At 39.6% G+C, this 14579-nt stretch overlaps 1 protein-coding gene across 1 annotated transcript in view; it reads left to right on the top strand.

The window, feature by feature from the left end:
- PXDN (peroxidasin) overlaps positions 1-12879 on the top strand; it is a 233388-nt gene extending 220509 nt beyond the window's left edge. The window contains exon 23 of the mRNA XM_073625451.1: positions 2964-12879. Coding sequence (XP_073481552.1) covers positions 2964-3077 — 114 coding nt within the window. The 3' untranslated portion in view covers positions 3078-12879. The remainder of the gene's footprint in view (positions 1-2963) is intronic.
- The last annotated feature ends 1700 nt before the right edge of the window (positions 12880-14579 follow it).

Consider the following 14579-nt stretch of genomic DNA (forward strand, 5'->3'; position numbering starts at 1 on the left):
TGTTGGACAAGAAGACCTGGTTTTCATTTGGCATCCCAGTTAATCTCAAAGGTGTTCACTAGGATTGAGGTCAGGGCTCTGTGCGGCCCACTCAACTTCCTCCATTTCAAACTATTCAAACCATATCTCTGAGGAGCTGGGTTTGAGCACAGGGGCACAAATCATGCTGGAACAGAAAAATGCCATCCTCAAACTCTTGCCACAAAGTTGAAAGAACGCACTTGTATAAAATATTTTTGAATGCTTTAGCTTTAACAGTATAATTTACTCAAAACACCTGAGCTTAATTTTGAAGGAATGCCCACATACTTGTGGCCATATAGTGCACATCTCTTGACCGTCGCTGTTACCAATGCTGAATGCCTTTCCTCTTCTGCATAATCTTCTCTTGCCTCTCAGTGCTGCCACTACCAGCTTTTCCATACCATTTGTGAAATCAGCAGTCATGTCAGCTGGAATTCTCTGAGCCTGCAAATTTCCCTTGCCTACCTAGTTTTCCTAACTGGTATCTATTAACTTAACCACACTTAGTCATACTTAGTATATAGGGTTTTTCTACTCATGGTAGATATAGTGGGCAAATGAAGACCTATAGGTAGCCATCAAAAAGTGCCAGCTGCAGGGTCAAACATGTAGAAGCCATGGTTTAACTATCTTGCAGTAATGACCACTTTTAGGTTTAGAACACCTGAATGCATGTTGAATTTATGAGCTGCCATGTTTGGTTGTAAGTGTGCTATACTATAAAGTAGTGTTCACAGTTGACCACAAGGGTTAAAATAAATTATTTCTCCATCCAAAAACTTTTTAAAATGCAGGGTTAAAGGGTTAAAACGCCTGTTTTGGTTTTATTGATTTCCAAGACTCCATTATGGAGATGTCCTCTTCATGCCTTTCTTGGTGACAACGTTGTCCCCAGAACAGGGAGTGAAGGCATGTTTTTAAAATGTCATTACACTTAAAACGTTTTTTGTGTTTATGTATATGTAAAACTAGGTATTGTACTGTATCTTATAACAGCATCTTTCATTTGTGTATCTCCTCTATATCTGTAAATACCTAGTTGATGATTTTCGTCACTTTCTGGTTGCCAACCTAATAGGAGTCGATTCCCTGGCAGTAGCATTGCCACCCTCTCTGCACATGTGCCACAAGTGGGAGAATCCATTCTCTTTCTTTTTTTCACTCCAAGCCATCCCATGTGCTCTTGTTGTAACTTCAGGTGTGGCTGCAGCAACAAGACTGAGAGACCACAGTTTCTGCCCCCCCGCGTAATCGAGCTACATCTAGCACAGGCAGATCTGCTTGAGGGCCTGTTCATTGGCAGCATGTGACCACAACAGCACCAGTCGGTTCTGTGGGACCCTATACGGTCCTCCTATTTCTATACAGTGCAGATTGGTGCTGTTGTGGTCACAAGGTGCCAATGAACACGTCCTCAAGCAGATCTAGCTGTATTTCTCACTTTTTACTGAAAGTAAAAAAAGCTCTTCAACACTCCTTATTATAGCACATACTCTGTGTACTATGCAAACAACTAAAATAAATTGCTCTTACAGAAAATTTGCATGTCAGATCCTGTAGGGTCTTCCTGTGCCCACACAGGGCTGATTGGTGCTGTTGTGGTCACATGCTGCCAATGATTACACCCTCAAGCAGATCAGTGGGGTGGCAAGGGGGAGGGAGACATCCTGGAGTGATGTGAATAGCTTTATCAAAGGATTTTTGCATTGCTGCTCCTCCCAGACTTCACAGTGCACAAAAAAAAAAAGAACCGCTGCTCCAGGTGTGTGATGAGAGACTAATTGGAGAGTCTTATGGAGTGCCAGCCCTGGCCCGCCTCCGTGGGAAACTTGGAAAGAAGAAAGAAATGGCTGCACATCCAGAAATCCCGATTGCCTTTCATTATTCACAAGGATAACACCAAATACACCAACATATGGTCACATAGACGCGTTTCACACATACATCTTGTGCTCAATCATGAATTAATCATCAAAGACTTCACAGTGAGGCAGGGAGCGATATAGCTATGTCCCGTGACCACAGTATAGGCACTCTGTAATAAGGTATATGGGCAACTTCTTTTTTTCTATACAGCCTATTTATAGCAATTCTTTATGAATAAAAAGGAAGATCTATGTTTTTTAAATAGGTTTAATGACACTTTAAGGCAGGGGTCTCCAAACTTTCTAAACAAAATGGCCATTTGACTGTCCTTCAGACTTTAGGAAGTAGAAAATGTCCTGACATCAGTAGGAATAAATGATCGTTGGTGTCTGTGGGAAGAATTGTGCCCCCTCATTGGTGTCAGTGCAGGCAATTATGCCATAATGTTGGTGTCAGTGGATGAAATGGTGGCCCAAGGTCCAGATAACAGCAAGCAAAGGGCCACAGTTTGAAGACTACTGCTTTAAAGGCTAAGTTCATCCTTTTTTTTTCTAAATCCCAGCTCTGCTATGCACAAATTTAGCATTAATGTACTTCTTTTGCAAAAATCAAAAAGTTTTCCATTTATTCTACACACACTTACCTCACTGCCTTCATGGCTGTTTGAAAACACTGCTCCATTACTTCTGCCTTACTTCCTGGACAGACTTTAGGTCATGACGCAGGAAGGAGTTGACCAGCTGAGGGTAGATGATGCAGGGTGTGTGTTAATGAGGTCAGCTGGTCAACTCCTTCCTGTGTCATGACCCAAAGTCTGTCCAGGATGTAATTATAAACTATTAGCTTTTTATTGCTGTCTGTGTCCCCGCTGCAAATCTCCCCAATGATGCAGACGTACAGAGGTTCTAAATCACCCTTACTCTATCCATACCTAGTTTATCCCAGCTTGTAAGCCAGGACTGCATTGAAAGACTTTGTCCACTTTTGACGGCCCTTACGATGATCTTCATGGTTCTTTCCTAAACGATACCAGCTGTTTTATATCTAATTAACACTGATGGTTTCTTTTCCAGGATGGCTCAATTACATGTTTTGTGGAATCCTGCCCTCCCACTCATTGCTTGGTGCCAGTATTAAAGGAAGGATCTTGCTGTCCGGTCTGCACAGATAACAGCCAGAACACATAATACCCAGATTTCCATGCATCACAACAGCTGAAGTCAGTAAAACCAGGGTCACAGCAAGAGTTTCATACACTCCCTACAGATTCACAATCTTCACCTCTACAATATCGGAAAACGACTTGCTTTGATTATATGTTTTCTTTTCTTTTGTACGTACACAGTCTCTTTTAAAGGGAAATATATAAAATTATGACAGGATATTGGACTATATGTCAGCCATATTTTATTGGTTCAAATGCTTCTCAGGTTAGGAAACTAAAGTGGTGCTAAACCCATAATATTCTTTTCATACCAAAATCAACACCAACCCCTCAAACTTAGTGGATTTTAAAAATGAAACGTTCATTATGTACAAAGTTTTTGTTTTTTTTTGTTTTTTACTTTTTATTTTTTAAGATATCCTTTTATCCTGTAGTGACAGAAAACATTTATTTAAACGTGAATAATCATTTTTTGTCATAAGGACATACTGTAATAGAAATACCAATGGGCATCCTTAATAACAGTGCAAAAGAGCAGTTGTAGTCAGTGACAAATAATAAATAACCAATCAAATCAGATTTCAGCAGCCTAGCTTAGCTCTAGTGTATGTTGCAAGCAGTTACTGGCTCCCCAATGCTCTTTAAGCAGTGTTATTGAGACTATTTTGAGCCTATGGAAGAGTATTTACATTTTTATAATAACTCAGGCCCAACGTGAACAAGAATGTTGAGTATATATATTTTTGTTTTTATATACAGATTCTATACTGTGCCTTTCACAATAAAACTTTCATACCATTACTGTTTAAAGGCGCTACGCAAAAGGACTTAACGTTTGTGGCTCGACTACTTGTTTGTGGGTTTTTTTTCCCTTGTTTTTTGTATGATGTGCCTTCTTATTACTAGACCTCATCACATCACAAAGTATTATAGTGAGAACAATTGTTATTGGGTATTAAACAGCTCTATGCACTTCTGCCAACATTTTGTTTTCTACACATTGCCCTTAAAGGCTATGCCTTGAACACAAGTTTATGTGAAAGACCTGTTTACCGATTGCTCTGGAATATTGAAGGTTATTGGAACTGAAAATATCTTAGTCACAGATATTGGGCAAGTAGGGTGGGGACAGTATTTAGTTATATACACTTTTAGGATAATACTCTGAACTGCAATGGCACTGCAGACCAGCTGTCTTGTTTTGCAAGTGTTTAAAGTTGCATTCCAGAAATTACTCATACTAATATCTTACAACTTGGCATCGCCAGTCTCTAGGTTGTTTAAAGATGCTCAAATATTTGAAGGCTTTAGACTCAGTCTTCTAATGACCATTTTGCATGTGACCATATGAGCCAGGTCAGAAGGGGTGACTACATGTTTTGTTGTATGTAGTCACTATGCAGTTACCTCTGCTATCCTCCATCTACCCCCAAACTGTGGATTAGGTGCTGTTTACGTTAACCAAGACCCGAATGGTTGAAGATGGTGCCACCTGAACCCATTGCTTGGTTAGAATCCCAACATTTCCTTATTGCTGACGATATTTGCCTTTTGCATGTAAATTAATGGCTTTGTATACCAGTTGTTTTTTTTTTTTTTTTTTTTATATCAAAGCTCTTTACTGACTTTGTAGCTCCCTGTCCACGTCATAATAAAAATGATTAATGGTACATGTTTCCCTACCCCTGGGTATAGAAAATGCTTATTGCAAACTGAACTCCTTTCCTCAAATGGTCAGGCTTGACAATGGAATTTGTTTCCTTAATTACATTTTCATATTACATATTAGAACTCCAAGCACTGCTGTTATGAAAAGGCAATGCTAATGCAACAGATGTTGTTATAGCTTGCAGTGGGGAAACATTATACTTTGTTGCTTGATGCTTGCTGCTGTGTTTACCATATTCATTTTTCAACGGTGTGGACAACTCCTTTAGAATTGTTTAATTGAAGGCAGCCATTTTGAGGTTTAAGCCAATATCATTGTAATCATTGTATCAGCCAATTACCTACACTTTAATGGGACACACATTCCTTGTGAACAGATGACCTGCATTCCCATTCTCCATGATTTGCTGCACAAAAATGGCTGACCTTTGATTCTCTACAGAACAGATATATTTTAATACTTTGAGGTTTGCTTTAGGATTTCAGTTGCATCAAGTTTGCCTTTGTTTAGTTGTTAAGGTAGAAAGCTTCAAAAAGTCCAGCTTTCTAGCTTACTTGAAGGACAATAGCCATACCTCATAAACTGCTCACTGTGTGGGCTGTAAGGAACAAAATTAACCAGCATATGTGAATGCATAGGGAAATAAAGTAATAACTAAAAGTTTAGCCAATGATTGCATGTATTCTTTAAGAATGAAGGAAAAATTTTACTTTTTCCATGTGCTCGGGATCAGGACTTGTTCAGTGAGTTACAGCCCTCAATTCAGTAACTATCTTAGAACTGCAGAGACTTTTGTGAAGTCTAACCCTAACTTTTCTAAAGCTGCCACAGATTTAAAGGAGACCTGTGATGAGAGGAATATGGAGGCTGCCATTGCTGATCATCTCCTTCTTAAGATGCTAGTTGTCCCTGGGCTTACCATTTTCTAAGTTACTGACCAGAAAACATGTACAGATCAGGAAAGGCAAAGTATATCCATAACTTTGGATCTGCATACGTGTGTGGGGTAGTGACTTAGAAATTACTGATGCCAAGTTTTGGCATGATGTTTACTGTTTTTAATGGATAGGTAAGCAGTGGTAGTCTTCATACAGCTTCTTTATAAGATTACCTGTCTGCTAACAGTTGGATCAGGAAAATGGTTGTATATATGAGGGCACCTCTGTGCCCCTGATCAGTGACTGTTCTACCAAACTAATTTAGTGCTTGGATCTTCTGAATACCATTATGTCTGTTGCCAGCCTAAGACTAACTGTGCTGAGACTACTAGTTGTTAAGGGGTGGTTTTGCCATAAATACCTACTGAGCTGTAAAGATTTTCTACAGCAGAACTTCACCTCACCATCAGACAACCTCACATCTAGCTTTAGGTAAGGGCCCTGGTTGCACAAGGTCCTCCACTTGTCTATAGGAGTTGAAGTGTACTTATTTCTCTTATCTCCTATTATACCTACTTTCATTGACAAGCATGTACTTCCAGTTGCCCACAGGTAGGTTTAGCTTTCTCCCAGAGCATCTCAGGGGCCTCAATCTTTGGGTGCTCTATTATCCAAGTTTCAACTTCACCTTTGCCTTCATGGTATATCTAAGAAAGTGTAAAGTGTTTGTTTCCTACAACAGTCAGCCAGATTACAGCTATCAATTGCATAGCGCTGGGTCAAACATAAAAAAAGGGTATCTGATTAATTACTGGGCGATTATGCAGATTTCAACTATCGGTCTCATCAGGACAAAGATCCATTGGAGTGGAAAAAAGGCAGGCCCAAACACTGACGTCCCAAGTCAAGATTTGCTTAATAGAGCACCTGGGATTCAGGGCTCCCAGGAAAATGTATGCATTTGGATGATAGTGGATGTTTAAGGGGTTTTACAGTACAAGTTTGTGACCCAGTAAACGGTCTACTCCCTGAGATATTGTACAGTTTACCTTTTTTCTGGAGAGACCTTGTAAGGGCTTCTGTCCACAGATGTTTGAGGTGTATTCTTGATATTTACATTAAATTATATAGAATTAAAAAGCAAAGCCCAAATCTATCTGGTTTCATAATTCCATGTACAGTGGCTCTTAAAGAAGTACAGAGTACATCTTAATAGTGTCATAAAACCATAGCATCCTGTCAGATTTATTTTTCTATGGTTGGTTGGAGTGGCTATGATTTGGCTCATAGCCAGTGCACTTTGTTAACCTAATATCTGCAGGAGATATTACACAGTACATAGCAAGAAAACTCATTACAGCTATTATTTTTAGTATGCCATATTTAAAACACATTCATTGATATGGTTTCCATGGGCAAAACAGACTTCTTTGAACAGCAGCCAAATATATAATATTTTAAAATATCATTGTGTCCTGCAAAGTGCATGTAATTTAATCATACCCGATCGACATAAAAACTTGACTGATAACAGTGAACATGTCACACATGTCCTCATTTAAGGTTATGCTGTCTTCACAATATAACTGATGTATAAAATCAAAGAGGCTACAGGTCAGGTTCCAGCTATCATTATTGTGTTTTAAGTCTATTGTGTGTAGGCTTTATGGGCTATGCTACTTTTAAGATTTATTTGAATTTGTGGGCCAATTGTTTCTCCACAGTAAGAAAGCAGCTTTTTTAGAGATGATGGCCCTCCAAGATCATGAAAAGAAGAAAAGGCCCAAAAGGCATGTGAGTGAACGCCTAGTTCACCATCCACTCTAAGTCCTATGACTTAATTCAAGAACAAGATTATTTTTTAGAGCACATATCCAGTCATTATCCAATACAGCATTTCTCCAATTTATAAAATAAAGTGCTCTTCATAATGAATAGTGTCATGGAGTACAATAGTTCTTGAAAGAGCAGTCACCATGTGAGTGACAGCTGTATGCCACCATCCATCATCTGGTAAGATGCTTCTGTTATAAAGTGAGAAGTCATCATGTACATTTTGGCAAACTTGTAGAGATTTGCACTTTCCTGATTACTCCTGCGTTGCTGATGTGTGCCAGGTATTTTAACTTTGAGTGTAGTGTTTTTGATGTTTTGTGTTTGGCAGGTTTTATGCCTAGTACACAGGGTTGCAGGAAGCTCACACTCCTCCAGTATCTACATAAAACTTGTAGTATTCTGGGTAACACCAGTAGCGCTCTTACAGCTACCCACCTGGGTGAACCATAGCAGGTAGCTGAAGACAGCAGTGCCAAAGTGAAAAAAAATATTCAGTTGGCTGTCTTTTTAATATAATGCACTGTGAAAGAAATACATTACTGTGTGCATTCGTCTAATTATGGAAGGACACAATCTGTGCTAGAGAGAGAGAGTCCCCGTAGACCCACCTGGAGTTAGATTAGAAGTGAGCAATCTGCATTCCTCTATCTATTGTACCAGTTTCAGGTTGCAAAAAGCCTAGTGACCTTAGCGACCTCCAAAGTATTATTATGCCCTCAATTTATTTGACACACCTAACTAAGGCTGGCCATACATTATACAATTTTCTTGTACCTTTAGATTTACCAAAACCATATAATATGAGGTCAAACCTAAACACTTTTAATCTGTATTTAATTAGGCAGGCCCTTGCACTACATGGTTGAAGGTAAAACTAAAGGAAATTGAACAAGAAAATTGTATAATGTATGGCCAGCTTAAAACTCCAGATTTGGCTTTAGCAGTGTGGATTAGCAATGTACTGAAATGTTACTGTGGCATTTTGGTGTATGTTAGGTTTTTGCAGATTTTTGATCTTCACGCTCATTGCCTTGAACCGCCCTTTCCATGTAATTTGAAAGAATTACCTACCAGCTGCATAGGACAGCAGAAATAAATACTGTATTTATCAGACCAGGTAACTTATTGCTGTTATTTGTCAACCAGTTTGATAAGTTGTTTACTGTCACCTACTTATGTCATTCTTGGCTGATAAAAGGGGAACTGATATAGCCCATCCTATCTAGGAGTCAACGTGTTGACAGGAACCCATCTGCTCACCATTATTGTAAAGCACAGATATGTGACCAGCTGTGGACTTCCTGCTTGCTTGAAGGGTTCTGGCCCTTCTCACGTGACTGATGTTCAGTCAAACAAAAGCATGTCTGCTTTCTTTATGTATAGAGACACAGCCATGTGATTTATTAATTCTTAACAAACAGTTGAACTAAACAAGGTGGGCAGATAGTAAACTCATCTTTGTAGTGCCCTACTGATACATTTGAATTAGTTGCCATTAATGGTAATTTCACAAATATAACATTTCTTGTACGTACACTACCTGTAAAGACTTAATGGGGTTGATTTACTTAAAAAAATAGATGGTTCACTTTGCAAGTGCAGTTGCACTCTGCAAGGCAATTATCTCCAAAGCTTATTGAATAAGGTGAAGCTCTTCTGACTTACATCATCCAATCATGTACAAGTAAAAATGTTTATTTGTTTTGAATGTGTATGTGGGTATTTTTTGCAAAATGAAGCTTCACTACTTTCACTAATCTCTGGGAACATTCCTTCTCAGAGTGCAACTTCGTTTGCAAAGTGAACAGCATATTTGCCTTTAATAAATCATCCCCATTTTGTTTTTGTTTTTAATACCAAGGAGGACCACTTTGCTTATATTCTGTTATTTACATAAGGACAGTATTTTATGATTTTGTTCAGCTGTTTCATTCACTGGAGCTGCTTTGGGAGTTCTAACCACTCGGCCAGATTTCACTTAGGATTTTAACTTTACATGACTTGCAAATCTGCTTCCAGAGAAGGTAGAACATTTCTGCTGTCTCTGAGGTTTATATGAAGTTACACCCTACAGTGAAGCATTCTCATTTACCGTGTTTAGATTAGCTGACTTTGTAGTCATCATAGTTAATGATCTGCGAGGATAGAAAATAGGGATCTGCCATTGCTGATTTGTTTGCAAAGGTGTGAATTCCAGGGCTGTCATCCTGACTGCGCCTTTACTACCAAGCAAGCATGTAGGAAAGGAATTCATCATATCAGTGGCTGCGATGCTTGTTCCAGGTCAGAGATTGACAGACCCAATACCAGATTTTATTAACTAGTTAACCGTAGCAGCTTCCACCAAAATATCCTGGCACTGCGATCCTTTAGTGGGTGATCATATGGTTTTATGCAATGTTTTTTGTCATGCATTCTCCACTGAATGGAAGGATCCTGGAGCAGTAGTTTCTCCAGCCAAGGTTATTCATTTCTACTCTCCTCTACTGGCTATGAGTTTATTGGAGGAGGATGGGCTTGTCTATTCTAAACAGTCCCATAGGCAAATTAGTAAAACAGGAGATTAAAGCCATTGTCTTTAGTTCTGGACAGTAGGGGAGGAATAGAACAGTATTGCCACGTACACACAGTCGGAATTTCTGACAACAAATGTTCGATGTGAGCTTGTTGGAAATTCCGACCGTGTGTAGGCTCCATCGGACATTTGTTGTTGGAATTTCCGACAACGAAAATTTGAGAGCTGGTTCTCAAATTTTCCGACAACAAAATCTGTTGTCGGAAATTCCGATCATGTGTACACAATTCCAACGCACAAAATTCCACGCATGCTCAGAATCAAGCAGAAGAGCCGCACTGGCTATTGAACTTCATTTTTCTCAGCTCGTCGTACGTGTTGTACGTCACCGCGTTCTTGACGTTCTGAATTTCCGACCGTGTGTATGCAAGACAAATTTGAGCCAACATCCATCGGAAATAAATCCAGGATTTTGTTGTCGGAATGTCCGATCGTGTGTACGCGTCATATGTGTCCCCATTGGAGAAATTTCCCTTCACTTCTTGTTAAAACCTCATGTAATAGAAAATCTTTTCAGTGGGGACATTGACCGAAACAAAACACTTTCTTTAAGGATTATTATGGCAGATGATGCCAGTTTCACACACTATTTCCTGTTTTTATGCTCCTCATACATCTTTTCACACCTGCCAATCACTGGCCCCACATCCAAGCCATGAAAGGAGTTGCAAATATACTTAGAAAAGCAAGGTGTCGTCACCTTACATTTGGATGCTGTGTACAGTGCTACAATTGGATCAGTTTTTCCTTGTCTACCGGAAAATTACCTGATATTTTGGAAACCAGAGTGTGGCTAACAAATACTGTAACTTGAACCTGTTCAGCTTCATTTTTTATATATATTATTTATAAACATATATATGCATTTTTTTTTTTTTTTGGAGCATTGCCTCCTGCAGAGTGGTTTTACAGGCAGTAGTGATCCGTGAAACTCGCTGTTCATGTTCCTTCAAGTCCATAGTCTTAAATGTAATGGGATATGGTGTTGTTCCAGTGTGGGCACTCTTCTGTCTCACAAGGGCTTAGGCTACAGACATTTCCAGCTGGATTGGCTGTCATTAGAGAAGTCATTAGAAAGTACTTTCAAAATCCATAGCTTTGAATTTTACAGCTACAAAATACATTTCAGAGCATAATAATTATAAATATAACTTTAGTGGTGTGGCCACGGATTAGCTTTAAAGGGTAGAAGGTAAAAAGACAGTCCTTGTATATAAAGTACTACAGTAACTGTTGTATGCATTATGTGGGACATTAGTAAAAAAAACATTCCTATGGTGGAGGCAGCATTCTTGAAACTGAATTTCAGCATTTGAACCTTGGTGTTCTCATTAAATTCTTTCACTCTGTTCTCTTGTTGGTGAAGCCCATATAATGGATGTTATTTTGTAAGGGCATTAGGCACTAAACTGCCAGCTTTCCCCACATGAGACTACACTTAAGCACTAATGAGGCAACATTTCAGTAGTAACTCCATCTGAATGAAATATTTGATTAGAGATAAAATTAGCTTGTTGTGCTAATATAATCCATCTACCTTCCTAGCTGTTTAAAGTCCCTGACCAAACCTTTCCTTGTCCAGACAATATTACGAGTAAACATTACCACTTCAGGCCAGTCTACTCTTGCCCACAAAAGATTTCCTGGGTGCACATCCAGCTTGTCAGTGAGACCCATAGCCCAGACAAATACCAGGTTGACAGCACTACAAGTTCTCAATGCAAATACAGATGTTTGTATTAGAACTTTGGGCGCTGTCAGCCTAGTATTTCTCTGGTCCATGTCCAGACTGTCAGTTCCATCATGTTGGGATATCCCATCTGTTTATACTGGACTTCAGTTGAACATATGGAAGATAGGTGCGGATACTGGATTTCTGCAGCTTACTCTGACACTTCATTATTAGCTGCATATGGGTAAATTGGATTATCTACCTTTGTAACCCAAGTTTTGCAAACTTGATGTGGACATTATGTGGATGTCCCACTGTGGGATTTTTTTTCATTTATTGTATATTAAATACAGGAGATGTTTTTGCATGTCTTCATGGCTGTAGCAGAGGGGAAAAGATGAAAACTGCAATAGGAAGCTCTTGCCATAGAATGGATTCAAGTAGTATTTTTACCATGGACTTGCTCTTCTTTCCATCGGATTAAAGCTTAGTGTTGATGACTTTTAATGCATTTAAGGTCTTATTGAACCACCAATTTAAATTGGCTAAATACCGCACATCCCAGGTGCAACAACAAAAGGCATTTAATGTGTTCTGGTTCATTTTCTGAGTAAAAAAGCCTGTCGCTTGCCAGCAGCTTCAGAGTGAGACCCATGCTGTTTGTGTGGGAGCAGTGGTTTTATTGTAGAGGTCTTGCATGCCCTCACAGGCTTTTTTATTCAAGCTGTGGTTGATTTTTATAGAGAAAACAAAGGTTTTACACACCTTTTTGTTTTGATGCATCTGGAATGTGCTTGGCTAATTTTAAATTGAAAATTCAATTGGGCTTTAAATATGTCTCCTCTTTTAAAGGTGTTGCCACTGAAAAATTGTTTTCTTAAAGTGTTTTTATAAACTACGGTCCTCAGAGCACTTCACATTGTCTCTTAACTGCCACAATTGTACAGCTGTGTTTCATACATTAGGACTGTTTTATTGTCATTTGTTTTTCTTGCATTACTGAGTTTTGTACTTTGTCCGTTATGTGGCTATACCTCTGGATGCTGCAAACTGTGCATATTTATTTTCAGGTCTTGATGTTACCAAAAGTACCAAGTGCCTTGCTATTTTTTTTTATTGTAAACAGTGATTTTACCAAAGAAATTATTGCACTGTGTAATGAATGCTTCTTAAATAAATAGGCCATATTTCCAATTGTCTGTCTCATGTTATTTTTACAATTAATATTTTTGATAGTGTAACTTTGAAAACCTACAGAAAGGGTGCACAGAATTGCATGAGACCTGAAAGCACAGTTGTCTCAAATTTGTCCCCTTTACATTTAGGCCTGTCGTACACGGTTCGGATCTTGGCCGGTTCCTGCTGAACCGTTAATGGGCAGGCTGAATGTACCAACTTGGGTACAACCAGCCTGCCGGATTCCCTAGCGATTATCACTAGCTGCTGCAGAAATCACTGTCTTGTCCTGGCAGGGATGGCTTCCCCCGCCCACCTCCACCAGGAGAAGACAATTGCTGATTCCCCTGTCAGCACGGTCTGTGTTGATGGGGGGAATTTCTTTCCTGTTACTTGTGGTTGCAGGAAAGAATTTTGCACCATGTATGGCTGGCCTTATACACAGAAGATTTAAACAGATCTATATTCCATAGGCTTCTGGTGGGCGCTTACCATAATGTGCAAATAAGCACAGCTCAATATCTCATACAATTCCCATCTCCAGCAGTGACTGACCACTGTGACTGGCCACCATTGATGTAACATGTGCTCAGAAATTACATTTCCTCCACCTTATCTTTGGCATGTGCTGTGCATTGTACACAGCAACTGAAAAAATACTGGTAGAGTATGGCAACCCGATAGAACACCTTTAGAATGAATTAGAGCGGAGATTGCGAGCCAGGCCTTTTCATCCAACATCAGTGCCCTGACCTCACAAATGCACTTCTGGAACAATGGTCAAACATTCCTATAGACACACTCCCAAATCTTGTGGACAGCCTTCCCAGAACAGGTGGGCCAATACTTTTGACAATATAGTGTATGTGGGATTCCATCTCTGGCTGTGCAATTCTGAACCTGTGCAATCTGTTCAGTTTGCTTTTCCAGGCCCTTGCTAAATAGATGCACATGTTTGAAATTAATCCAAGATGAGATCCAAGAAATGCGTTCTTCTGAAAAACTTTAGGTCTTTCTGTGAAAGAGAAACCTGGCCAAAAGAAGACTAACAAGCCAATCCCACTTTCAAAAATCTGAGGAATAGGCAGCATTAACCCCTTTCACAGTACCAGTCAGGTTCTACTACATTCAGTTGAACACTGAAGCATGTACAGACATCGGTATTGTGTCCTTGCTCAAATATATTAATAAATACAACATTGTATGTAGAGCTTTAAGAGATATTTCCTAAAAATCTACAAACCATTGATAAATGAAAGGTGACAAAATCATCAATGCATATAGTATATTTGTAACACAAAGGTCCTACTAAAAGTGACCCCGTGGCCAAGCAATGAAGTATTTTATATTTTTAAGCAGCAAATTATCTTTAAAACACACCTTCAGGCCTGGTTCACACCTATGCATTTTTTAGTGCGTTTTCAGTTTTGCAGAAACACAAAGTCCATTTAACATGGTTTTCTATGGGTCCCGTTCACATCTGTGCATTTTATGGAAAGGGCCAGGGACTTTTTTCTGGTTTTTGGTTCCATAGACTTTAACCACTTCCCTACCCGGCCATAGTAATATGACGTCCACAGATGGGATCTCCCATCCTGGGTGGACGTCATATGACGGCCTGGGCTTCCCGGCCTTCTAGGGGGCACGCGTGCCCGCCGTGTTGCTCGGGACCCAGTGCGTGTGCCCGGCAGCCGCGATGTCCTCCGGGCACCCGCGAT

The sequence above is a fragment of the Aquarana catesbeiana genome, linkage group LG04 (assembly GCF_042186555.1).
Source record: "Aquarana catesbeiana isolate 2022-GZ linkage group LG04, ASM4218655v1, whole genome shotgun sequence".
Lineage (NCBI taxonomy): Eukaryota > Metazoa > Chordata > Amphibia > Anura > Ranidae > Aquarana > Aquarana catesbeiana.